At 54.5% G+C, this 27146-nt stretch overlaps 1 protein-coding gene across 8 annotated transcripts in view; it reads right to left on the bottom strand.

Annotated features, from left to right (window-relative positions):
* The window catches only part of HDAC5 (histone deacetylase 5), a 75304-nt gene that overhangs the window by 32275 nt on the left and 15883 nt on the right, over positions 1-27146 (bottom strand). For 2 of the 8 annotated variants that reach the window (XM_025196901.1, XM_025196902.1), the window contains exon 2: positions 22251-22322. The exons of 2 other annotated variants lie outside the window; for them this stretch is intronic. In XM_025196901.1, coding sequence (XP_025052686.1) covers positions 22251-22322 — 72 coding nt within the window. Of the gene's footprint in view, positions 1-22250; positions 22833-22866; positions 23147-27146 lie in introns of those variants that run through there. 4 more of the 8 variants (XM_025196906.1, XM_025196903.1, XM_025196900.1 and 1 more) reach the window with 4 other exon arrangements.

Genomic DNA, 27146 nt, shown 5'->3' with positions numbered 1-27146 from the left:
TCTTTCCCTGCAGACCTTGGGCGATGGGCACTCCATGCCTCAGTTTCCCCTGAAAGCCTGGGGCAATTAAATCTTCATGAGCCTGGTTTGGAGGGCAGGGTGGGGTCACTTTGAGATGTGGTGATGTTTTACCTCCATCTCCTTGGCATTGCAACTGTTAGGGAGGGATAGCCAGGAGGCCCCATTCCACCCCACAGCCTCACACCCAGCAGCACTGCTTACACCCAGGCCAAGCAGGTGCAAGCATGCTATCAGCTCAGCGAGGCAGGGCCCCGTGCCAGCTCTGCTGAGGTGCCACACAACATGTGACAGGAGAATCCTGCCTGGGCCAGATGCGAGGAAAAAGACTCCTCTGTGGCCTGTTCCCTGCGCCCCTCTCCATCCTGGCAATGTGGAGGAGGCACTCTCTCACAACCTCATTAAACCCAGGGTACTGGGGCACAACCATGTTGTTCAAGTGTTTAGGCACCAAATTCCCACTCTGACCAAAGGGACTTGGGCACCAAAATCCCTTTAAAAATCCAGTGGTTGCAATGACTCACTCAAGATGGCAGAGGGCATGAGTGATGGAACAGGGCAACCAATGTTCATGCCCAAGGCAGGGCTGCTTTCACAAAGTCTTCCCCCATGGCTGCCTCCCTAGATCCAAGGAGATGAGGTGCATGGGGGAACTCCCTTCCCAAAACACTGGCACTGCAGCCACATATGGGGAAAAACACAAGACATCAGAATATCTGGGTCTGTGTGCAACAGGGCCCTACATCCCTGCCCGGGACCAAGCACATATAAGGCATCACTAACAGAGGGGAAAACTAGCAGTGACACAAGATGGCACTAGGACACCTGGGCCCTAGTCCCCCTCTGACCCTGACCTCCTGCATGACTGTGAGCAAGTCACTTCACCTCTCTCTCCCTTCCCAAGCTACTGAGACTGCCAGCTCCTGCATGTGTGCAACATGGAGCCCTGACTGCCAATGACCACCTAGGTGCTACTGTTAAATATGTAGTGACTGATGGGCTGCATTAAACTTTATTTATCCTGTGCATATGCCTACAGATAGACCATGCTTCCACCCACAAGGTCACATGCTGAACACAAAGGGACAGGACCAGCCAAGGACACCTCCATGCTGTGTGATCATGCCCCCCCGCCTCAGTTTCCCTATCTGTGAAACCAGGGCAACAGCACTTCCCTGGCCCACAGGGAAGATGTAGCTGTATCACTCCAGCTTGTGGTCTTGAGAGCAGAGGGAGTGAGCCCCCTATACAGGATATTCAGCTGCTTCTCATTCATGGGTTTCAGCATGCAGGCCGTGTCCATGCTGTGCTGGCTGTGATTGCAGTGGAGAGCAGACACCCCCTGGATGCCTCAAGTGCTGGGGGCAGAGTAGCTGTAGCAGCATGGAGCTCTGGGTGGGCTGCACAGCCCTCTTGAGAGGTTGGGTGAGTGCTCGGATATGGTAGGCTCTGTGCTCCCAGCAGTGCTGCTCTCTGCACTACAGCTGGGCAGCATGATGCCAGCATGAGATAGTAAGCGGAAGCAGATGAACAAGGCCTCCTCAGGATCAGTCACTCCTAGCTGGGACCCAGCGTTGCTGGGGCCACAGGCTCCACATCCCCTTGGGATCTCTCCCTGGTGTGGCAAGTTGATAATGCAGCAGAATTGTAAGAACAGGACACTGGCTGCCAGGGCCCGGGGGGACCATTCTTGATTCTACCACCTACTCCCCGAGTCAAGTCTTGGGGTCTCCCCTCCCCCAGCCCACCAGAAGAAAGCACTTTGAGGCAAAGGGCATGATATGGGTACAAGAGGTTGAAGCAAAGAGGAAGTAACCCCTTCCCCAAAGCGTGCAAGGTGACACAGGTCTTGGTAAACCCTGGGGAAGGTGTTTCCTGAGCCAGTTTCCTTCAGGGGGATCTGCATGGCCTGAGGGGCCTTGCACACAACTATATCACCAGTCTGAAGCAGCTCTTCTTCAGCCTCACAGTAATCAACAAGGGAGGTTGGGGGTCATTGTATAGGGGAAAACTGAGGCACTCACCATGGAAGAGATTTGCCCAAAGCCACCTGGCAACCTAGCACTGGGTCCAGGGGCAGAACCCAGACCAGGTACCCATGTGTCAGGCAACCCTGGCAGGAAGCGTTAAGTGACTCTGAAAGCCAGGCCCTGGGGTCACATGCTGGAACCCCAGAAACTGCAGCCTTGTTCATTTGCTCAAGGCTTCATAGAGAAAGAACAGTACCCAGGCATCTGGGCCCCCGGTCCATGCGCCTTAGTGCCTACTGAAGAGACTGTCACAGAGCCAAGTATGGAAGACAAGCATCCAGGCTCCAATCTATGCTTTATGCCCTGGCCCTCAGTGCTTCCTGCAGACCACTGCCCTTGGACTGTTCTCCCTGGGCACTCGGGGACCTTTGCAATTCAAGGAAGGAGGACCAAGTCCCAACCCTAGCTCCAAACACTGCCACAGCCCCTCCCACAGAGCCAAGCATTGCCAGCGCTGCAGATGAATGAAGCCGCGCTCCCGCTGCAGCCGTGAGTAACCGCCTGGCAGACACAGCCCTATTTGTATGCGAGCAGCAGGGCCGCCGCACTCCAATGAACAACCTGTTCTAATCCAAACAGGAAGTTGGGGGCGGTGGAGAGGGCGTGGGGGGGGGAGCAGCCCAGAATACTAATACTCCCTGCTCCCCAGCATGGGTCATCCTTCAAGACATCCTGACACTGACGTGCAGCTGCGAGGATGGACAGACAGATGGACGTCACTCTGCCAACACATCGATTGATCGAGTCAAATGAGTCTGCAGGCAATACCCCATGCCCTAGCCTCACCCCCACCTTACCCCAACTCATGCCCCCCACTCCCCCGTAGCTGCAACACTGATTGGCATGCCAGAGGTATCTGCAGACAAGACCGCAACTCATCTCTAGTGCCAGCATGCCATCGGCAGAGGGAGGAGCAGAAGCAGCTGATGATACCCCTCTGAAGCATTCAGTCACCGTAGGGCCTGACTAAAATCTCAGCAAGGAGAATGCTGTGGTGTGGGGCTGCACGCCTGCATTCCCTGTAAGCTGCAATGAACTGCACAGCACACACATAGGGGGATGGGGGGTGCATGTCGCCACATTTCTCCATGTACATGCATAGGTACATGTGTGTGTTACCAAGTATCCTTAACCCATTGTACATTTTACGCAACACGGGGAAGCTATACAGGTGCAGTTCTACCTATCCTGCATTTACTACACACTAAATGAATGCACATGGGCACACGTGCATGTGTGTGGGCACATGAGCATTTTTCAGCCAGCCTCAGTTTTCTGTATGGTGCAGGCATGTGTGCATAAATGCCAATGTGCATTTTTTCCAGCTATCCTCAGTTTACTGCCCATTACACCCATGGGGTATGCACACTTGTAGCTCCCCTAAGTCTGCTTCCCCCTCTACATTCAGGCCCAACTCACAAGTCAGGGCAGAGGGTGGCAACCAAGGCCCAGAAGCAGGGTTGCACTGGCCCCAAGACAATGCCCCATGTTGCAGGGAAGCCTACACCAGCCCTGTCATCAGAGTGGGAAGGGGTACCCTAATTTTGAGTCCCTCCCACTTGTGCAAGGGGCTGCTTCAACTTCCAGAGCAGCCCAGAATCCAGGAGGTGCTTTGCCACTTCCACCCCTACGCTCCAGACTACACCTGGGAGGAACAGCCTGGGAAAAGCAGCCAACGATCAGGCCCAGGGCACCAAGAGATGTACCAGTGTGGCAAACCAAGCTCCAGCCTTGGCATCTCTCCTGCAAGGGGAACTAGGGCTTCTCCCCTTCCCTGCAGCCCTGGTGGGGGGCACATGGCAGGAAAGCTGCACCCACCGCTCCCTGTCCAGATGCATGCAAGCACCCTGGGCAAGCAAGGCCCTGCGCAGCTACTGACACCAAGGCAAAGCCGATGTGAGTCATGACCAAGGCATATCACACTGCACATGTCCCCTGCTAAGGAATAAACCCACACCCAGCTGCAAGGCAGTGCCTGCCCCATCCTCCTCCCTGGGAGGGCTGCACATGGGGCAACCCTAGTGGAAACAGGGGATCCCCAGAGTGGAAATGTTAGGAGAGAAAAGCCTGCCCCCAGCTCCTCTGTTGCAACAATGGGGTGGGAAGGGGAAGGCAAAGGCATGTGCAGGCCCTTTTTGTATTTATGACTCTTTAAATCATGAATAAGCCCAAAGCCAATGGAGACGTACAGCCATGAGTAACAGGAGAACCAGGCCCACTGCAGTTTGGCCCTTGAGGTGGAGGGGGAGTCCTGCAGGGGGTCCCAACCCTACTGCTTTTCGTCAGGCTGTAAATATAGGGAGGGGAAAGAGAGCAGCATTTGGCTCCTGGGTCTCAGCAAGAGGGTGAGGCAAAGGTCCCATCCTGCCCTACCTTCTCACGGGCTTCAGGCTAACCCGGCTAATCACCTCTGAGCAAAAGGAGAGGTATTAGGGCTCAGTGGTCAGGGCACTTGCCTCTGGGACCCAGGTTCAATCTCCTGTTCTACCAACAACTTCCTGTGTGACGTTGACCAAGTCCCTGCCCCTGGCAGGTATCAACACAACAGCAGTAATCCTGCTGCCTTGCCTCCCTAGGGCTGTGAGGCTGAACCCAGACTGAGGAGCTCCGAGCTGCTGTAAAGGGAGTCCCAGCAGTAAGTCTACCTTTGGGTCCATGTATGCAGCACCAGGCAGAAATGCCCAACCTAGCTCAGGTACCAGAAGCAAGCTAATCCTGTCAGCATAGTGCCATCCTGGCACTGATATACCCTAGGCAGAGCACCAGGCTAAACAGTACTATACCACTTCCACCAGCAGAGCTAATAGGGAGATCTGCACAGCCTATTAGTGCCTCAGCTGGAAGAAGTGGCCCTTGCAGCAGAAGAAGAGACATAGGAGGGACTGAGGGGGGAGCCTGGGGTGCTTCGGCCCCAGCCAAACATGCACTTAGTCCTGCACAGAAGTGGCTTTTTCCTGGCGAGAGGATGCATGACTTGGCCAGCAACAGAGTGCACAACACACCCAGGCAGGAAGATAGCCAGGACCCCAGCTGGGCTCTGTGGGGAGAGCTGGGGCGGGCCAGCCAGTAGCAGGGCACATGTGGTGGGGAGCCAGCAGGGGAGCTGCCCATGGCACAGCTGCAAAGATCAGAGCTGCTGCCCCGAAACCCAAACTTGTGCGCAGAGTAGACCCAAGGCCCCACCACCATGTCCCCAGAGATGCAGATTCAAATCCCTGATCTGCTACAGAGCAGAAGCCCTTTAGCTCCAACCCACAAAGGTGTTTAACTGTCTGGCACAGATGCAGTAGCAGCACCTGACAGGCGAGAAAGCCATCAGAGATAGGACCAGACTGGTACCCAAGGCAGACATCTTAACACAACATAGTCATTGGCCTGAGAGCGAGGGACAAAAATCAGCATTAGCTCCTTGAGCTCCAGGAGCCAGATCTGTAGCACAGAATTTAGAGTAAAGAGCTTGAAAAGCCTGAGTCACAGCCCAGCTCCCCAGAGGGTGCTGCTGACCTCCGTGCAGGGAGAGGAAGGTCTTGTTCTTGCTCTTGCTCCATAGTTTCCCCTTAGCCAGAGGGGCAGAAAAGTGACTCTTAGGAGGTCCCAGGTGTCCACTGCTCCGCCATCCTCCTCCTCACTTGCACTGGGGGAAGCCATAAACCAGAAGTGTGAGGGCTGCTGGGCAACAGGGGCTGTGCACACTGTCCTGGATACCCCTGTCTGGCATTTTCCCTACTGCAGTCTTGCAATGGGCTGCCACCCTGCAGACAGGGACAGTGCTGAATGGTGGATCTCAGCACCTGCCCTGCCATGCTTGCAGTAGGACTTCCTCCATAGCTCACTTGTCACTTCCTGTCACTGCCAACACTTCTGAGATGCAGCATGATCCGGATCTGGGTGCCCAGGCCTGTGAAAGACAAATGCCAACCCCCTGGCAAAGGGGAGCAAATTCCACTGCAAAGCCCCAAGGAGTGCTAGAAAGGGTGGGAACAGGGCTCTCTGCTGCCAGCTCCAATTAGACCCAGGCAAAAATACAAGAGCTGGAGTTTGTGGTTGGGGAAGATGATCCACCCAGGTCCATGCCTTCCACACACACCCAGTCATTTTCCCAGGGTGTGACAGCAAAGAGCACGCTTGCCCTCAGCCATCTCCTTCTTCATCTCGCACTGGGAGTGGGGGAGGGGAGCCAGCCATAGCCTCAGGGAGGCGCTATAGGGCTGAAGCAGTGACAGGTAGATTCATGCCCCTACCCCACCCATCACGTGATTATTGATATATCAGAGGGTGGCTCGAGGCTGCACAGACGCAGGCCCTGCCTCAAGGAGCCTCCTAAGTAAATGCAGGAGACAATGGGCAAAAAGGGAGTGTTATTGCCCCAGTGCAGAACTCAAGCCCAGAAAGAATCAGTGACATGCCCAAAGGCACACAGGAAGGAAAGCCAGAGAAGGGGAATGCCCCCCTGGTCTCCAGAGTCTAGTCCAGGGTTCCAGCTGCAAGGCCATGTTCCCTGACCCATCAGTAGCCAGGTAGGGGGAAGGGGAACAGGGGGACCCATCCAAGTCAATACCAGACATCTGCTGGCATCTCTCTACTACCCTCCACCCTGAACACCAGGACAAGCTTCTAATCCAGGGCTCCAGCCCTAGTGGGTCATGATCAAGGCAGGGACTAGCACTGTCCCCAGGTGAGTCAGAAGATGATCTGCCCACAGTTCTGGTAGCATCTGTGCTGCTGGGGGAAAGCTCTGGGCTCTGCTGGTCAAAGGTCTCCTATGCTCTGTTCTGAAGCACTGTGCTCAGGGCAGAGGAGTTCAAGGTGTGTCTGAGGCCCATGCACACCCATCAGAGCTAACTTTAATCCCACTGGCTCCACTACCCACCACGGGCAAGCTGAAGAGACATGGGCCTCAGCTGCCCAGCAACCTTCCTGGTCTCAGGCAAGCCAGGGTGAAATCCTGCAAGGCCACGGCTTCATTAGTGAGCTGGAGACATCCTCAGGATCGCCTTCATGTGCAACAAGCACGTATCGTGACTGAAGCAGGGATGCAGCTGCAAAGCAACATGTGTCTGGGGAGATCTCAGTGCAGCTACCTGTCCTGCCACAGACTTCCCTTAGGAGTTGGGTTGAGTCGCATAAATCCAGACCCTTGCAGGTATTTAGGTGCCTAAACCCCATGGATATGAAATTGGCACCTTTGGGAATCAGGGCAGCAGCTCCTGCTCCTCAAAGGCTGGAAGGAAGGGAAGGATAAATGTATTGAAGGCAGCAAGGCGTCCAGCAGTGCCTGGCACAGATCAGCTGACCCCCGCATCCTAGCTGGACTGCAGCTGCAGAAGCTCTATGCTGCCTCCCAAACACCCCTCCACACAGGTTGAACTGAATATGTTCCCCAAGCCCCTGCTCCCAGGCCTCTCTGCCACAGTGAAGGCATTTCCCAAGCTGTAAGGGGGTAGAGGGGAAAGGAGGCAGCTCTGCCCTGCATGGACTCTTTTTCAGGAGTTTCATAACCCACCTCAAAATTCCCCAGTGTCTGGAGTTTGCCAGCCTCTGGTTTGGCTGCCATGGCTGTCATCGCCAAAATGCTCTGTGTATTTATACCTCAAAGGCCTGATCCTTCTCCTGCCCCTAGCAGTTGTGCCAGTGGTGTGACTCCTGCTTTACCCTGAAGAGAGTGGGAAAGAGGCACAAAAGGCCAAGAGTGCTGGTGCCCTACCAGTACAGAGCGAGTGTTAAACACCACCAGATCATCATGGCAGTAGCATGGGGACATAACCAATGACAGGTGCAGGACAAGAGAAAATTCAGGCCCTTCCACCAAAACCTGCTAGAGCTTGGAGGGAGAAATAGCTTTCCTAAAACCAACAAGGAAGCAAACCACTGTTTGGGGGTGGGAAGGAGTGGTGGCAAGCTGCCATGGGGCTACCCCAGGCCAGCCTGGGCTCCCTGAGTTGGGACAGTGCTGGCCAGAGGCTGCAGGCAAAGCAGGGCTGGCTGCTGTTGAGACACCCAACTGGTAGACTCCCTCAGGGACAGGAAAGGCTGCTGAGATGGGGAAGGTCTCAAGGAAGTGAGGAGGGAAGGGCTGTAGGGACAGATCCTGACCAATCACAGAGCCAGCTGCTCCCTGGGAAAACAGGTGATTCTGGAGCTCCACCAACTCCAATGCCCTCAAACGCACTTGCCAGGAGCTTCTTCCAGGGAAAAGAACTCACCCCTACATGCATGCACACCCCTCAGCTGGATAGATAATAATAGAAAAATGACTTCCACTGAAGTGTCAGAAGAGCTCGGCATACAAGAAGATGTATCACTGTTCCACATGCAGGGTGCGCAGTCACCCACTCACAACTGTGCAAGGTGGACAGGGGAGATGCTCGCCCCGAGAGGCACAAAAAACTTTGGGGAGCGCGAAGAGACAGAACCTCCAACCCACCAGCAATGCTCCCTGCCCTGAGCTGCAAATGGAGCCTATGAGTCCTGCCCTACTATCCCTGCATTTGTAAACACAGCCTGGCTTTCCAACTGCAGGTAACACATGGAGCTCTGGAGAGCCCGTGCCCAAAAGCCCCAGCACAGGGAACAGGCCAACAGCCCATACTCTAAAGCAGGGATAAGCAATGTTTTTGGAAGGAGTGTTGAAAAAACTACAGCATCTACCTTGTAAGATATCAGAGTGCCGGCATGCCGGGGGTACATGACAGTACACACTGCTTTTTAATACAGTTAATAATCATAAAATGTTGCTTTTTCATTACAGTAAATACCATGTTTTCTAAAAATTCTAAACCTGGCAACAATAAATAAAACTTCATATACTACCTTTCTTCGTGTATTGTTTTTTTTGTTAAGCATGTGATGAGAGAGAAAAAAAGGAAAGAAAAGAAGAGACAAAAGAAAAAGGGACAGAAAGAAGAGAAAAAGGAGAGAAAAAGGAAAGAGAAAGAAAGAAAAGAATGAAAGAAAGAAGAGAGAAAGATGAGAGAAAAAAAGGCAGAGAAAGAGGGTGTGTTCCTCGCCACCCATATCTCCCACCACTACCAGCTGTGGCTTGAGCCCGCTGGTCCAGGGCAGCGTCCGGCAGACAAAGGCAGTGACACCCCAGTAGCAGTCATCATGGCCAGGGTGCTTAGGCCTCCCCTAGTCCCAGAGCTGGGGGGTGCCCAGGCCCAGGGCTGGGAGGGAGGGCCCACCCGGGGCTCGGGCAGACGGACATCCCATGCCAGCCGGGCAGAGCACCACCGGGCACAAAGTGCTGGGACAGGTGGCATACAGAAGCAGGCACAGAGGGTAGGCGCTGCAGGCAGGCCAGCCCGTCTTGGGAAAGCAGCAATAGAAGGAGAGCGGGGGCTGCCCCAGGGCTCCACAGATTCATGCCACAGCAGGTGGGCAGGCAGGCAGGGGCACCCAACAGCACCTGAGTTGGGGCGTGGCCCGCACAGCTCCACAGGGATGGGCCACAGCCACCCAGCCCATGAGGGGATGCTGCCTGGCTGAGGCAGGACGCTGGGCTCAGGGGGCTCCTGGCTCTGGACTCTGCCTCCCTGTGCACCAGGCACAATGTAAGTGGGGCAGAGCCACCCCTGGTACAAGGGCCTGGCTGCAGGGCCCCTTGGGAACAGCGCTCAAGGCCAAGCCAGCTGGGAGCCTCCAGCATAGCAGCCTTCCACAGCACCTTTTCAGGCCCCAGCCTCACCCACTCGCAGCTCCCCTCCAGGGGCCAGGCCGGGCTGGAGGGCACAGGCCAGGGAAAGGGAGTGGGGTCAGCAGAATGCAGACAAACTGATTATGAGCCAGCAATGTGCCCTTGTTACGAAGAGGGCTAATGCCATACTGGGCTGCATTGGTAGGTGTGTTGGCAGTATATCAAGAGAAATTATTCTTCCCCTCTATTTGGCACTGGTGAGGCCACATCTGGAGTACTATGTCCAGTTTTGGGCCCCCTGCTACAGAAAGGATGTGGACAAATTGGAGAGTCCAACAGAGGGTGACAAAAATGGAGAAGGGGCTGCAGGACATGACTTAATGAGGACAGGCTGAGGGAACTGGACTTATTTAGTCTAGAGAAGAGGAGACCAAGAGGGGATTTAATAGCAGCCTTCAACTACGTGAAGGAGGGTTCAAAAGAAGATGAAGCTAGATTGTTCACAGTGGTGACAAATGCCAGAACAAGAAACAGTCTCAAGTTGTAGCAAGGGAAGTTCAGGTTAGATATTAGGAATAATTTTCTCACTAGGAGGGTAGTAAAACACTGGAACAGGTTATCCAGAGAGGTGGTGGAAGCTCTATCCTGGGGGGTTTTCAAGACCCAGCTAGACAAAGCTTTGGCTGGGACGATCTAGTTGGGAATGGTCCTGTTCTCAGCAGGGGGTTGAACTAGATGGCCTCCTAAGGTCTCTTCCAGCCCTAACTTTCTATGATTCGCACAGACTGCATCCCTGCCTATGTGCTCCTGACTGTGCCCCTGGTGCCTGCCACAGTGCTGAGACCAGAGCAGCAGCTTAAAAAAAAATATATACATTTTTAAACATTTTCCTCGCACACTACCTGGCATGCCGAGGAAAGTGTCTCCACGTGCCACTAACATACACACTTGCTGGAGGTTGCCTATCCCCTGCTCTAAACTGTTCCCCATTGAGACCCTTTATCACTTTCCTTTCATGCAACAAAAAGTGCCCTTATCTTTATCTTTGTGTACTTTGGTGTTTTTGTCGATTCGGGAGCTCTTGCCCAGAGATGGTACCAAGCATCACTATGTGGAAGTGGCTTTCAATCCCTTCCCCCACACCCACATCACTACTCTAAGCGAACACTGCAGCTCCCACTACAGCACCTGCTGCTGGCAGAGCCTAAGACTGCACCACCCATGGATCTCTCCCCCACCCCACCCCTGCTCTCAATCCCAGCTGCACCTCTCCACAGAAGGAAACATGGACTGTTATACAGAGGTCAAGCTTACAAAGCTACCATCTCCTTGCAAGGAAGGTGCAGGCCCAGCCCATCCCACTGCTGCGCAAGGCCCAGGGACATCTCTGCAGCTCCTGGAAGCAGGGGACACTCCCCAGGTGCAGCAGTCTCTCTGGAGAGGAATCTTCATAGGTAGGAAGCCCCTGACTTAATTGGTATCAAGGGGATGTCAGGCTCCACACTGCTGCAAGCAATTAATTTCCAACTTCAAGGAGACCACGCGATTCTTCCCGAGAAGGAACAACAACCAGCTGCCAGCACCCTCGAAAGCAGCTCCCAGGACCGAGGGTGGAAGGGCAGCACAGTTGGCAGGAGCCCCAGGCTCAAAGGAGATTCCCTTCCCATGACAGAGTGGGAGCAGAGCACCCCCATGGAGGGATCCCAACTAGGCTCTCTTCCTCAGACATCCCCTCCTCCTCCAAGCAGCAGCACACGCTCCTACCTGGCAGGCGCCAGCTCCTGGGGCCAGCAGAGGGAGGGACACACACAGCCAGCAAGTCACCCCAGAATCCTGCTGTTCTGCCAATGCAGGAAAGCGGAAGGCTCAAGACCATGGGAGTGAGTCAGTGGCAGAACCAAGAAGTGAACCCAGGAGTCCTGCCCCCTCATAGCAGCCCCCTCTCTGGGATGTGGGGCTAGAGCCCAGGAGTCCTGAGCCCCAGACACTGATGCTTATTTATGTGTGTGCTTAAAATGGGAGCTCATAAGACCCCTGGCCTTAATAGTTCCTCTGTGCTTCATTTTCCCCCCATCCGTAAACCAGCAGCCTGTCTCACAAGAGCCCAGCAGGACAGCATTTCAATATCAGAGCAAGGAGTGCTATAGGGGTGCACTGATAGAGATTCTGGGGGCCGATATCGATAGCCAATTTTTAAGGAGGCATATCAGCTGATACCAATCTGATTTCTGATACGCAGCCTGGCAGCTTGAAGAGCTGCGTGCAGCTGATAACTCTGTTATGGTGGAAGTGGAGAGGGGAGGGAAGGGAAGGTGTGTGTGGGGAGGCAGATCAAGGCCCCATGGTGAGGGAGTGGGGCTGGGGTAGGCACTGCCCTGCCAGGGCGGGGCAGGGTGGGGTGCTAGACGGAGCCACGGCTCATCCGGGGGGCAGCACCTGCTGCTGCATGCACCCAGGTAGGGCATGGGTGCGGGTGCATGCCCCCAGATCTGCACGGGGCAAGGACAGGGTGGACTAGGGCTGGGGCTGTGCTGGGCTCTTCCCGATAGGGGCTGGGCCGGCTGTGCTTGGGGCAGGTGGCAGCAGTGCTCGGTAGGGGGCTACAGCCACCCCAAAGTTCACCATAGGCCCCCCAGCCCCCTCCCAGCACCACTGCCACCCACCCCAAGCGCAGCCCCACCGGGAAGAGCCCAGCACCACCCTTGCTCCAGCCCACAGCTGCAGCCCACCCCATGCAAATCTGGGGGCACATGCCCCCACCCCCTGGGGTGTACACAGCAGCAGGGGCCACCCCCCAGATAAGCTGTGACCCCATCCCATGCCTGCCCCACCCTGGCTGAGCAGCACCTGCCCCAGCCCCACTCCCTCCCTCACTGTGGGGGCCTTAATCCGCTCCCCCACCACACCCCTTCCCTCCCCCCTCCCCTTCCACCACAAACTTACCAGCTGCACGCAGCTCTCCATGCTGCTGGGCTGTGCTCCTCACTGCCTACGTGCTGCGCTGCAGTTGCACACATGCATGGGGCATTTATCGGCCATATTCTCAGCCACATCAGACTAATTTCCAGAACCAGTCAATTTTCTTTATAAATCAGTGCCAATCTGATATCGGACCGATGCACCTCTAGAGTGCCAGGATGTGAGAATAGGCAGTCAGCCCAACACCGCTCCCACCGCACCAGTGGCAACAGAACCTGGCCCAGGGCCATTTAGTCCCCCACTGTAGGCACAGGGGGAGCCCGTTTAGTAGCTCAACTGTCTGGCCCAGGTGCAAAGCTGCAATGCTTCAAGCTGCAGCTTCTCAGCCAGCCCAGCACAGCTATACAACACTGCATCCCAAGTAACCCCGAAGGCAGTGCTGTACCCCAGGGAGCGCAAGGAACCAGCAGGAGGGGGGCATATGGAGGGCTGGGGAGACATGGGGTAGCCTCACGGCTGGGGCTGCAGAAGCACCTCACCACAGCCGCAGGAGGTAGTGTGGAGCTGGAGCAGAGCTGCCCAAGCTCTCCGGCAGGACCAGAAATGGAGCCCAAGTCTCCTCCGGCCCAGGCTAAGGTCCGCTCCAGCCTTGGTCAAGTGGCCCCTCAGGGCCAGTTCCACTGTCACATCACCAAGCACATATCCACCAGGGTCCACACAGCCTGTCTGTCTTGCCTCAGCTGAAGAGTTGCCCCCTCAAGGCTCCCTCTACTTCCACTGCTCTGCAAACTTGGCCCTACCTCTAACTCCAGAGAAACTAAGGCAGAGCTCCTCAACCCAGGGAAAAGTGAGAAGCCAACGATGAATCCCACCCCAACATGCCCCAAGCTCAATGAGAGCTGCCACCCCCCAACCCAGGTTGGGGGATGCAGGACAAGGGACACTATTCCCAGCTCTATTCTGGGGCTCTGCAGCCTCTCAGCTCTGCCCGTTTCTCTCAGACTAGACCACTGCACCTGGCTGAGTCAAATGAACCAGTCCGTTAGATCGGTGCCCCCACCCTCTGGCATGGGCGCTCATCTTAGGTGGGGTGAAGGAGGGGCCTTAGAATGGTTTGGCAGGCACTGAACTAATAAGGAGGATGCTGGGGTGGGGGAGGAGGGGCAGCACACGAAGGACAGCTTTGTGAATGCTTAAAGCAGCAGCCTTGCCCTAGGAGACAGGAGCACAGGACTAGCAATGTCCTCCCAGGTCCCCCAGTCCAGCTTCTGCCATCCCAAGCACCGCGATACATCATCCCCTTCATAAAACTGACCAAGCCTCATCTCAGACCTACCCAATTCCCAAGCCTCCTACTCCATATGAGAGCCTGCACCACTGCCACAAACCTATGATCCCCTATCACAATCTATTTGCTCAGTTTACCCCCATTACTCCCACAGTCCTTTAGCTTCTTCTCCTTTCCACGTGGTTACAAAAAGAAATCAGACCCCCACAGCCTTCATTCACTCGGCAAGGGCTGGGTTGTTTCAGCCTGGCAATCTCCCGCTGAGATGGTTGGGGAAGAAACCTATTCCCACTTCTGCCACAAGTGCTCTGCATGACCTTGGGCTTGTCCCTTCACCTCCCATTTCCACCCTTCCCCCCCACCATGCATTTCCTTGCTCCCCATCTTGTATGCAGCTTGATTTTAAATGCTTTGGGACAGGGGCCGTTTCCCGCTGCATAGCACCAGGGCCCTAGCATTTTGAGGTGCTGCTATAACATAGATACCCCCTTGCCAGGGTGGGGAAGGCCAAGGCCACGCTCTGGTAGAAAATGCTATGAGATCCCAGAAGATGGGGCATGCTTGGGCCCTTGTGTTCAGAACAGATGGGGGCACCAATATACGTCTCCCCACCTAGCCCCCGAGGGCCAAACACCCTTCCAGCCACACTCCGAGTGCATGTTCTATGCCTCCTCCCTAGCCGGCCAAGGGTGCCAGGCACCTGGCAGGACCAGGACACAGCCCCAGCATGGCTTCCTCTGCAAAATGTGCCAGGCCCCGCAGCAGAGCTGGATTAGAGCAGCACTTGGCTCCAGGGTGTTAATGCCAGGCTGGCAGTGATAAGCAGCTTAGAACTCAGCTCTAAAAATACCTGCCTGGTATTCTTAGGCATTGGCAGGCCTTCGAAAGCATCCTACATGAGCACATCGGCACAGAGCTGCAATGGAGATCAGCTCCAAGGAACATGCTGAGAAATCAGAGAACAGGTTAGAGCTGCTTCAGGGGTCACTGGCTTTCCAGGGACCTGTGGAGACGGGGGCAAGGCAGGGACAGAGAGGGCCCGACTCTCCTCTTGCCGACATAGGTGTGGATCAGGAATCCAAAAGATGCAGCCGCAGCAGGTGCACCCCACTATGAGCACTGGGTGAACCAGGCTCCTGGAATCGTCTTTGTCCAGTCCAAGCCCCACTGCAGGCATTCCCAAGGGGCCATTCTGGCAAAAGGGCAGGGGGTTAGAGGCATGGCATGGGATCCAGCATTTATGACACCAAGAGGCAGAGCCCTATTGAAGGAGGGCAGGCAGGCAACCTTGTGAGCAAGCTGCAGCCCTGCCACCTGAGAGACATGGTTCTGTCTGTGGCTCTGCCATGGTTCCTGCAGTGACACACTGGGTGAGTCACCATGAGCTGGATGAGTTGTTGCAGTGACAAAAGGACCCCACTGTACATACTGAATCCTTTAAAACCTGCCCCACAATTGCACCTCTGTTCCCCCTGCAAAACAGGTGCCCTGGTTTCTGCCCATCACTCCAAGCTGGAAGTTGCTTGGGGCAGATTCTCTCTCTCTCTCCCTACCAGCCCTCTGGGGCAGAAGCCCTATATGCTACCTCCATGTAAACAGCAGCAATTCTAACATTTCCCCAGCAGAAGCATACCCAACTCCTCTGGGGTTTGGGAGAGAAGGGGGAAGTCACCCCTCCAACCGGCACTTGCAGGGATTTTGCAGTGGGTTGGATTCAGTGCCCTGGGGGGATTTTGAAAAAGCAAGAAGTTTTTTTCTCTCTCCAGCATATCAGAAACAAAGGCAGGGCTAGCAAACTCCACCCCAGCTGAAAGAAGGGTGCTTAGGGGTCCTACAGGCCGCACTGGGTTTCCATTAGCAACTCAAATCTCCTCCCCCAACACATACACATGCTGTTGCTAGCCTTAGCCATTTTCAAAAGCCTGTTTCTGAGTGACCGTAGTGTGAACTTTTGCAGATGTGACAACTAACTTGGTCAGCACTAAAGGAAACCATCAAACACAATTAAACAAAACACAAGGCCTAAAAAGGAGATAAGAGAAGGCCATACATTAAATAATCCATATACACTATATCATAGCTCTGTTTTAAAATAGTAGTAATAGTAATTGATGTAGTCAGATGTATTAGATGTCATTTTGCTATAATAAATATAGTTTTGTTAAAATGCTTAGATAATTTGTAAAAACAAAGACAGCCTGTCAAAAAGGCCATAAAGTAAGGTAAAGAAGAAAGAGAAACAGCATTCCATAGTGGGGAAGGAAAGGAGATAAGAAACTCTCCTAAGGAAATAATTGACACCAACCAAGCCTGCAAAAGACCTGGTTCAGCTCCATTATAAAAGTTTCAATGAAACAAACACATTTAAATGAAACCAACCAGAGGTCTTTTATTAGAATATTAAAGCCAGCCATCTATGAATATTGGGCATAGGCTAGAGGGAAATTTGGAAAACTATTCTTGAATTAGCAGACCTGCTGCCAAGCTGTGTGCCACCCTCCTCCCACCTCTCAAGTCTCCCCAGCCAAGATGGGTGAGAATGTATGTTGTGCTGTTGTGGGTAGCCAGATAGACTTTGGGATAAGTGCTTGTTCTCATGTTTTAAGGTGCAAGCAAATAAAAGGTTGAGCTATAAACCTGTTTCTGCCTCTTACCAGTAGCCTACCCCAAAGGTTACTTATAATCTAGGTAACACCACACACTTTCTTCCCCAAAATTCAGATCCCTTTCCCCCACAATCATGATTCAGTGCTTTAAAAAAAAAAAAAAAGTGCATCCCACTAACTGGAAGCCCGGGTTGTTTACTGAAGAAATTGGAAGAGAAGAGCATACTAACACGTGGGTGTCCACATGTGCTCACAAAGACACCAGGCCGGGGCATGCGGGCTCTCCCTAAACAGCGTCACTCGGGCAGGATATGTTGCAGGCCAGAGCCTACCCCTCACTTTGTGGTACAAGGCTGGCACAAGTAATCCTGATCACCAAGTTAGGCCCTGAGGTACCTCTGACATACAAACCATGAGCAGTAGCAGTGGCAGACAATGCAGACAGGGCCGAGCAGCAGGATACCCTTCTAAATCTATATTCTTCTTTCATCCTATTTCTTGGTCCCTTCTCCCCTTGATTTTGCCCCTTCTCTCAGACCCTACCAAAGAGAGAAACAATCCAGGAGTATTTCTGAGGGAGTGCAAGCTTCCCAGCCTGGCATGGTGTACCAGGCTCTGACAGTGCCCAGCGTGAGCCTGCAGGAGATGAAAGGACAGGACAGGGTGGCTGAGCAAGAACCTGAGAGGGACAAGGATCCTGGACACCGTCAAAAACAACCAAGGAACAAGACAGGGACAGCACCGCAGCCTGCCCAGGAGAGCGGAAAAGCTCACAGGACATTTGTGCATTACAGCCCAGTAAAAACAGGATGGGAACTGCTCAGAGCAGAGACCCCAACTGCCCAGATATTACAGCCCCAGCTGGGAACAATACTCACCCACTGTCCCTGGTGGAAAGAGGCCCCACCATACCCAGCCCCATTCATACATGCCTGAAGGGACACTGTCAGCCCACACCCCAGTTTGAAACTAGGAAGGGAAACAAAAGCAAAATGGGAATTTTAAAACGGCCAAGATGAAGGATTTTCCAGTTCAGCCATTTGCACTTCACCCCAATTCACCAGCAGCTCACAACTGTCTGGACATAGAGAATGGCCTGCACCTCTTCTAATAAGCAGCCTGCCAGTGAAGCCACAGATTAATTCTTTGGGATCTGTGCACATACAGGGCATGTACACTTGAATCTGGCTGGATGCAGCTTCAATCTCCCCTACTTGTTAATGTGAACCTGCAGCACCCCACAACTCAAACCACTTTGCAAGGGGGTGAGCAGCCTTGGCCAACCTGCTCACCTGCTGGCCTGGGAGTTCAATCCTTGATTCTGACGCTGACCTGATGACCTTGGATAAGTTCTGTCCCAACCCACTCGTTTGTCCTGCCTATGTAGCTTGCAAGTTCCCTGGGCCTGAGGCCATCCCCCTCTAGGAGTCAGCACAGCACTGGGTTCTGCTGAGCATCCTGGCACTGCTGTCACACAGCAGAAATGGGGAAGGCTGAGCAAGTCACTCCTTCAGCCTGTGTCTCAAGGCCATACAGTGAGTCAGTGGCCGGGAACAGAACTCAGGTCATCTGGCTCTCACTGGCCATATCCAGAGGGTCAGCCACACTACCTCCAGAATCTCTCCCAACCCCTGGCCTACACACCCATCCTTCTACCAAAGCCCCAAAACCCCAAATAGCAAGATGTCACCATGGCTCAGACCCGGGTCTCTGTTCCACACTCCATCCACTTCCCCAAAGCCAACATACAACCCTGCCTGGTGCTGAAAATACACAGCATGGACCCAGAAAGGGTGGAAGCCAACAGCTCTAACTCTTGCCTTACCTCCAAGCTCTCGTATGCTGCATGCCAAGAGGCCAGCTGGACTCTACCCCAGAGCTGGCTGCATTTTAGCAATGGACAGTTTCTGAAGCAGCTCAGAAAAAAAATTCCATCCAGATGCAATCTCAGACGCAGCCTTGGTGTGAAGACACCAGGGCCCTTGTCATAGACATTTATCCACCGCTGCTCTTTTGCCATCTTTCCTTTCACCCACATAATTAGAGGGCGAAAAGCAGTGGGGGGCGGGGGGGAGGGGGGAGCAGGTTCAAGTATCCATGGGGATTCTCAGACCTTCCTTCCCCTCTGCCATGTGACTGCATGTTTATTATCTTTTTATAATAGAAGGTTACAGGGTTTCTATTTGAAACATCTATTTACATTCCACATTCCTCCCCCTTGAAAAAAGAAAAAAAAATCCCTCCGAGTAGCCAGAGCCGTTGCACAGATCCCGAGGCAGCGGCCCGGGGAGATGCCAAGCTAGTGAGATGGCTGGAGCAGCACTGCACACAGCCTGTAATTTGGCAGGCAGGGTGACTCACGGCTGGTGAAACAGGAGCTCATGCACCCCTCTGAGTGTTGGAGCCAGAGGAACAGAGAACAGGCCCCCTGCTCTACACAAGGGCAGGGTTGGGGTACACCATGCATCCCCACTGTGCCCCAGCTTGCAGCCTCCCTGGCTTTGGTTGTTGCAAACACAGAAGCCTCACAACTCTGGAGGCACAGACAATACCTTGGAGGTAACACTGACTGGAGCACATGGCAGGACCCCCCTTGATGTCAAAGGGGGACTTTTGAGGGCCCAGCATGCCCAAGTAGTTAAAATCCAGCAGACAGATAGGAAGCACCCATCGTGGGGCAGCTCTGACTAGACAGGACATGGGGACTGGTGACATTCCCCTCTGGGCCTCCAGCTTGCCAGCTCTGGGCAAAGTGCTTTGCCTTCCTCCACAGAGCAGAAGTCTGCCCTGCAAGGCCTATGGAAAGGGTAGTACCACAGGGATCACGCTCTGTCTAAATGCCAGAGGAACAGGCCCCTACATGGGTCTGCCCCACAGAAGCTGCAGAAGGGAGGCAGCCAACTGGAGGCTTTGAATACTCCAGTCCACTGGACCCTGTGCAGATCCCAGCTGTGATCTCCCCAGTTCCAAACAGCACATGGGGGCTTCTACATTTCCCCTCTGGGAGCAATACCAGCATCAACAGGTTTGTCCAGGCTCCATGGTAACCCTCACCAGAATCCTCGCCCATCAGGCCAGGATCCCATCCACCTCCCAACGGGCCCAGTCCTGAAAACATCTCTAGGAGACAGCCATGGCCAGGCAGAGCAGAGGGAACATGGGGTCACACCTGCTGCTGAGTTGCACGAACACTAAAGCAGAAGGGTGCGTTACAGAAGTCACAGACAGTGGCACATCACTGCCAAGTCATGAGGCCATGCAAATGGTCTGTGGAGTACACCACCCTGTCCCTATTCAATTCAAGGGGCCATGCAGGTCCACCAGAAACATTAACAGCAATTCCTTGGTCCAAAAATCTCAGGTAATCACTACCCAGCTCAGCTCTCCCACCCAACAGAAGGCACGGCCCTGAACCCAACATATCCCTGCCCCCAGCCCAGAGAATCTGACACCATGCAGAATACTCTATGCAGAAGCCCCCCAGCCCAGCCAGGCTGCCCTGCAGCTTGCTCTAACCAGATGCCCAAAGCCTCATGTACCTGTTCTAGCCTGCCAGGAAGCAAAGCAAAGCCCCCCAGAACTGGAGGACCCATCCAGATCAGCTAATGCTGGCATAACTGTGCCCGCTTTACAAAAGGCACTGACAGGCATATACCTGCCTCACCTCTATACACCCCACCTGGCCTCTCTCATGAGTGCATTACATCCCAGCAGATCAATATGCTCCACCCCCTCCCACCCCCGTCTGGCTGGCACAGTGTGGAGTGGGGGAGGAGCCGTCACACACAAATCATGCACGACAAAGCCAATGTGCACCCGTGTTTATCCTGCGCCCACGCCCCTCTGCTCCCTACGTCTGCTGAGCATCGGCTGCAGCGTGGCTGACGCAAGTGCATGGCTGATGTTTATGAAAACAGTCCTTCCCCATTAATGGGGTGGGAGGGGGCAGTGAGACTGGCAAGCTTGTGGAAAAGAGTAAGGAAACAGCACACAGTGAGGGGCAACAAAGCCGGGGAGAATGGACCCACCAGCTCCAAGGTCTCTCCCGGCCCCAGGAAGGGAGAGAGTTGATGCTATCAACCCACCAGCAGCAGACACATTCCTTGAAGGCAGAGTAGGGAGGCTAAGATGGACACTGGCCACCTATGGTTCCAGCTGGTGGGGGGAAACTACAGAGCTCTGTCAGCACATACCTGTTGCAAACAGATACTGAGTCTAGCTGCAGAACAAAGGGGGAAGATGTGCGTCAGGGGGAAGAAACCCCATAGCTTGTTTACTAGAGAGCTTTAAAGTCTTCTGAGCAGAGTCAGGACCCTCAGAGAGTGGGAGGGGGATGAGGGGCGCAGAACAAGACTGCAGCTTGAGAGGACAAAAGTCCCAGCAGGAGCTGCCTCTGCGAGTCTATCCAAGCCCACCCCAAAACACCAGCAGACCAAATGGCACTCTGGCCACAAAGAGCCCCCACTGGACATGGGCTGGGGGCAGAAGTTCGAGTCATCCTGACCCCGCATTCACCAAGAGCTGTATCCCATCACTTAGAGAGGAACTGCCCCAGCCAAGATGAGGGGCGGGCATGTTGGAGGCCACACGGCGCAGCACACGCACTAAGCACGTGGCATATCAGCTGTCAGCACTAGGTGGTGTCAGGCACCATGCCAAAGGGCACCAGTCCTCTGTCTGGTCAGACCACAGACACCCCACCACCAATTACATCCCTGCTGGGGAAACCAAGATGCCACCTCCAAGGGCCAAGGCCATTAAGGGGTTCATTCTGGGGCTGCCAATGTGACCATGGTGGGTGCCAGCATACAGCAATACCCACAAAGGTGTCCCTCCAGGGCCAGTTGCAACCCAAGGTCCCAAGCCAAGGCCAAACCTGAGTACATCTGCTGGGGATCTGGCCCTCAGCTTCAAAGGGGTTCAGATCAGGCCCCAAGTCAGGCCCCCATGTTGGGGAGCACGGCCCATTGCAGAGAGACCACTGACTACAGATCAACCAAGGAAGTGATGCTGACTGCAAGCCAGGGGAAAATGGCAGGAGTGGGAACAAGAGGGACCCCACAGGAACCAGCTTGCTTCTACAGGGAAGGAGACTGCCAATCAGACCCTGCCTTGGCCAGACAAGTGAGTCTGCTATCAGACCCAAATGACCCCTTCCCAGTCCCTCAGCCAGAGCCCTAGAGCCAGCTGGGGTTGGTTTCATTCATACCCAAACTAAAAGGAGGTAAACGTTTTCAAACCAAGAGAAACATGGCATTATACCACCTGTGCGCCCCATTAGGCTAGGCCTGGGCCCCATCCTGCCAGGTTCTAAGTAATTCCTGCCTGGTGTCACAAGTCACCAGGGACTTGGCAAACAATACAGGATTATGCACCCCACCATCAGATCATCAAAAGAAGAGCTCAGAACCCAGGATCTGGGCTTCATTTGAAAAATGGAAGGGCAGGGGGCACAGCAGTGGCTGAACCCTCTGGGAAATATGCCCCTGACTGAGGGTGCTGAGCCTCTGCAACCTGGGCCCTGGACAAGCTGGGAAAAAAAAGTCGGGGCTTGTTCCTGCAATGCCATGGGCCCCATTCAGCTGGGTGGGGGTTGCAAAGTGCCCTCCCTGGATGGACCAGACCCTGCAGGATGGGGCCCCAGCAATGCCAGAGGCATTTCCTGCTCAGCCCCTGAGGGCTGCCTTTGAAGTAGAGTGCCCCTGGAGCTACATGGTCTACTCCCAGACCCACAGCTATGGCCACGCCACACTCACCTGCCACAGGTAGCGTGTGGATCTGCGCCCGGGACAAGAGCTCCAGTGACTGATCGCGTCCGGATACCCCATCTGAAGAGAAACATGATTCGGTCTCATAAATGGTCTGCAGCATCTCAGGCAGTCCCAGTGCTCTGGGCACAAGTAGCATGCCAGGGGGGGCACACACAGCAGCCACCGACTGCCCACTAGACTGGGCCAAACAATCCACGTCCCCTCCCCACCTTCTCCTCACTGTCCAAAGGTAGAAGAGAGGGCTCTGTATAAGGGATGGTCAGCAGGCCCAGGCTGTGGCCAAAACTCATCCGACGTTGCTCTCCCCCACTCGCCAATGGCAAACGGGGCAGGGGGCAGGTGTGCCTGGGCTCTGAGAGAAAGTTAAAGCATCCAAAGTCAGGCAAGATTCAACTCGGAGGCCCACCCCACAGAATATCAGTTCATGTGCAGGAAATGCAAGGAGGATCTTCTTGCAGAGAAGAAAGGAAACAGTCCTTGCTTATCCCGCCAGCGGAGCACCCAGGCTGAGTGGGACCAGCCTGCTGATCTGGAAGGCAGACGAGATGCTAGTGGAGAGGGAGAAGACGGTTTAAGCTCATCTCGGCACTGTGTGATTCACCCTAGGAGATGGCTTTGATCCCCGGAGGACTAGCACAGAGCTGGCGTTGCAATGGCAGCGGCGGCGGCGGCAGCACCCCCCTCCTCCTCTCCACCTCGCTGCCACAGGAGAGGGACAACAGAGACACAGGCTGCCTTTCGCTTCACCGAGACAGGAGACGAGGAAAGATGGGGCCAAGTTCCTCTCCACCCCGGCTGGCTGAAAAACCCCTCTGCTCACACACAATGCACCACTGACAGTTCCCTTTATCGGGTTTTTTTCCCATCCTTTCCACACACTGAGACAGCAACTGCCTGGGGTGACCTGAAATAGAACAAGTGGGGAGGAGCCAGCTATAAATAGCTCAAGCATGCTCAGGGAATTAGGATTGTTCATGCAAAGGGAGCCTGCCTGTCACAGCCTGCCTTTACCAAAGGGGTCAGTGTAATCGCTTCATTGGGGGAAAGGCTGCGAGCATTGCCAAACAGAGGAGAGCGAGGGCCACATGAAGGAGAGAGACAAGCAATAGGAAAACAGACTTAATGCTCCTTCTCTGAACCTCATCCCAATCTGACTGGCTCAGCCCAGCGTGTCTGGAACGTGCCAGCATCTGCTCTAGCGATGGCTTCAGAGCAGCCTGCCCAGTGTAAGGAAGATCCCCAAGCCCCGTGTCCACCCTCAGCCCCAAGAAAACATGCAAGATTCCAGGAAATTATTCCCAGTCAGGCCCTGTGCAGAGCACAGCTCCCATCCCAGGAAAGGAGAGTGCTGGAGGCTGCAACAAGAGTCCTCAGGACATTGCTACCAGGGTGGATTCAGACAGAGGGCACCTGGTGGCGATGTGATGGGCAGCACCCAGGGGGCAGACAAACACCCGAGATAAACAGCGGCCAGATCAAACTAACCCAGCAGCAGCAGTGGGTTGTTGAACTTTCCCAGCCCATTGGGCAGCCCCCAGATAGTGTGGGATTTTGCTAGGGCAGCACAGGGGAGTAGGCTGGAGTAAGGGCCTCCCAGGCTGAAGTAAGGGATGGGGGGGCTTGGTTGCAAAGGTCCCAAAAGATGCCAGGCAGCTGGAAACCAGGATGGGGCTGGGGGAGAAGCCAGGCTTGATCTTTTCTTCCTCTAGCTGACCACTCCAAGCCCAGCTCCAGCACCTGAAAGGAGAGATTGTGAGCCACAAACCAGCCCCCATGTGAAAATATCAGAGGTTCTCAGTTGCATCAAAAACAAAGCGCTGCCTGACCCTTCTCTGGCAGCCTGGGCACAGGCCAACACCAGAACAGGACCCAAAGACTAAGCCCTAAAAGAACAAGGCCCCTGCCAGGTGGGGTAGCCAGAGGCATGGGGGCAGGCCAAGACTCTCTCAGCTTGGACACTCAGAGTAAGGCCAGTCTCTTTATCCTGTGATTGTACAGCACTTTGTACTATGGCACCTCAGCCCCACAACAGTAGTTTCCAGCCACCACACAAAACAAACCATACAGTGACAGGGCATGTCTGATGCAGCCCTGGCGGAGGAACCTAGGCTGCACACACCAGTCCTCATCCTGCCTGGGACAGAGATGCTCCCAACGAGCTGCTTGGCCTCTGCTCCCCCCTCCCCTCGTGTTGCACTGCCTCTTCCAATGGCACGCACAGTCCAGAGCCAAGGTGCCTATGGAAGCACAAGCCGGGATCACCTTTCAGGGCCCCATAGCCGGCGTGCCCCGGTGGTTGGTCACCCTCCATGTTTGCCGTCACCCGCCTGCCTGGCTCAGCCACTGCTGCTGTTTTTAAGTTTCCGACCAAGTGGGAAAGGGGGAAGCGTTTATTTACCAGCGTGTTAATCCAAACCTGGGACTTTTAATAGCAGGGTTATTTCTGGACTGCTCCCCCCCACCCCATCAGCCCCCTCTCATGGACAGGGCACTTTTGGAGTTGGCGTCAGAGCTGCTATTTCTGTAGCTTTGAACGGGCGCAAGGCCATAAGATCTTTCTGCCGCCTCTGCACGCTCAACCTCTCGCCTCACATCAAGGTCCAGTGTTGCAGCAGCGGCAGCCAGGGTGTTCGGGACCAACCGGCATGCCAGCTTCAGCAGCAAGGGGATGTCCTGCTTGCTCTGTGGCTGGGTTTTCCTGAGCAGAGGTTGGGAGACACCTGCAGCTTCCTCAGCACTCCCAGCCCAAACAATCAGCACCCAGGTCCCCTGCTGCAGAAGGCAACTCCCAGGGAAAAGCTAAAACATGAGTCTCAGTACCAGCACAGCTATGGTGTCACCCTGAGTGGGGGCTGTAATACAGAGCAGACTACCCTGCCAGCATCTGGTCCAAGCTGAATTCTTTATGGGACCCATGGCCCCATTGTGGAAGGGTCCAAGCCACAGGAAACCCATACCACTGGTGACCTCTGAGGGAGATGGCAGTCCCTACAGACACCGCTGCCAGGCTGCAAACCCTAGTCATCAGCCGGGTCTCTGCTCTCCCCCCACAACCCCATACCCTCTGACCTCTGGGCTGGACTGAAATTCCTCAAGGGCAGCAAGATAGTGGGAGTGCTGCCCCAGTGAATCAGTCCCCCACTAGGCAATAAGCTGTCTCCTACCAAGGACCACAGGTCTGTCACCTGGCAGCTGCCTGGCATCACCCATTGGGGGCCATGCAGGGAGGTCCTGACAGAAGAACAGGGGCCAAGACATTCACCCTCCATGAGGAGGGAAAACTACCTGCAGCAGGAGCCTCTTGGCACAGAAGGAGCCCAGTACTGCAAGGCAGATGGCCCCAAAGACAGTACCAAGTCCGGGTTAGTGTGAAGTGTACTGCACTGAGGACTCAGATGGTCTCCAAAATACCAATTCCCATGCTACGAGTCACACAAGGGTGTATCACAGATACCATGCAAGGCCCTTCTGCCTCGGCTTACTGCACCCACCAAAGGCCTCCAGAAGTTAGATACATGGCATCAGGTTCATGCCTGCAGGTGACACATGAGAAGGGGTGTGGATAGGCTCTAGGCAAGCCAGAGAAGTTAGAACCCACCACAGAACTAGAAGTTCCAGCTCACAGGAGCACAGCAAAGTCCATGCTCAGGAGCCCAAGCTTGGAGGTGGCATCCAGACCCTCAAAGGCTTAGAACAGACAGAGGTCCCCAGTGCCAGAGCCCTGACAAAAGCCTGGGGGTCACATTACAGGAACAGCCCTTTGCTAAGGACTGAGCTGAGACCCCTCCAACGCATTGCAAGGAAAAATAGGTCACTGGAACTGGTGACTAAAAAGAGCATAAAAATGCCACAGATCCCAGGATTTGTCTTCCCACATATGCCCCATGTCTGTTGCCCGCCTTACCTAGATTTTCCCTGCCAACCTTTCCCTGAGCAAGCCAGCCCCATGGAGATGAGGAGCAGCCACCAAAAGGGTCCCTTCCAACAGTTTTTCTTGCCCACCTCAGGGCCTTTACATACTTTGCCCTGAGGTGGTCAAGCAAAACTATGATGGAAGGGACCCTTTTGGTGGTGGTGGGGGAAGGTGTTCATTGACACAAGGTGATGCCATAACCAGGCCCCAGTTAGGGTCCCATGGTACAGAAAACACGCAGCCAAGCGAGCCCAGCCCAAGAAGTGGCAGCAAAGGCCAAAATTATTTGACAAGGGTGTGGGAGGAGGGCTACATTCTCATACTGCAGGCCACAAGCTGGGGGGCAGGGGAGAAAAAAAAAAACCAACCAAAAAACAAAACAGCCTCTAGAACCTAAATGCACCCTGCTAGGTTCCTTCTTCTGACACAGCCAGCATTGCCTCCAGTTGAAGATGGGCAATGGCTACGTGGGCCTGAGCCTACTCCTACAAGGACAGCATTGTGATCCAAGCCAGGGTGAGTCTGTGAGGAGGGAGGCACCCTGCTGGTTGGTGCAAGACACCCCCCCACCCCCATTTCCCAGGGATGTTATAAAGGCTCTGGTAGCATGATGACTGAGAAGCTTGCACAACAATGCTCTTATAGGCAGGGGGATGGGGGTGGGGGGGAAGGCGGCTTTCCAGACAAGTGGGATTAGGCTGTGTGCTACAAGAGCAGCATTCTAAAAATACTACGCTGTATTTAAAGGAGGCGGGAGAGAACCCAAACAGCAGCCCTGTCAGGCAAAGAAAGCCATTGCGCATATCATAACACAGAAAGGGCCAGCCCCTGCTTGACCCTTCCCCACCCCAAAAAGGCTGTCATTTTGAGTAGAGAGAGTGACTCATGCACCTTAGGGGCCCTGCACAGCCTGGCAGATAAGTACTGGGCTGGGGGGGATATCTGCAGCTCATTCCCCTACCCTTATA

This window comes from Alligator sinensis, unplaced genomic scaffold (genome assembly GCF_000455745.1).
Source record: "Alligator sinensis unplaced genomic scaffold, ASM45574v1 scaffold444_1, whole genome shotgun sequence".
Classification (NCBI taxonomy): Eukaryota; Metazoa; Chordata; order Crocodylia; family Alligatoridae; genus Alligator; species Alligator sinensis.
The sequence above is the reverse complement of the archived record's forward strand: the minus strand, read 5'-3'. Positions and strand labels throughout refer to the sequence as shown.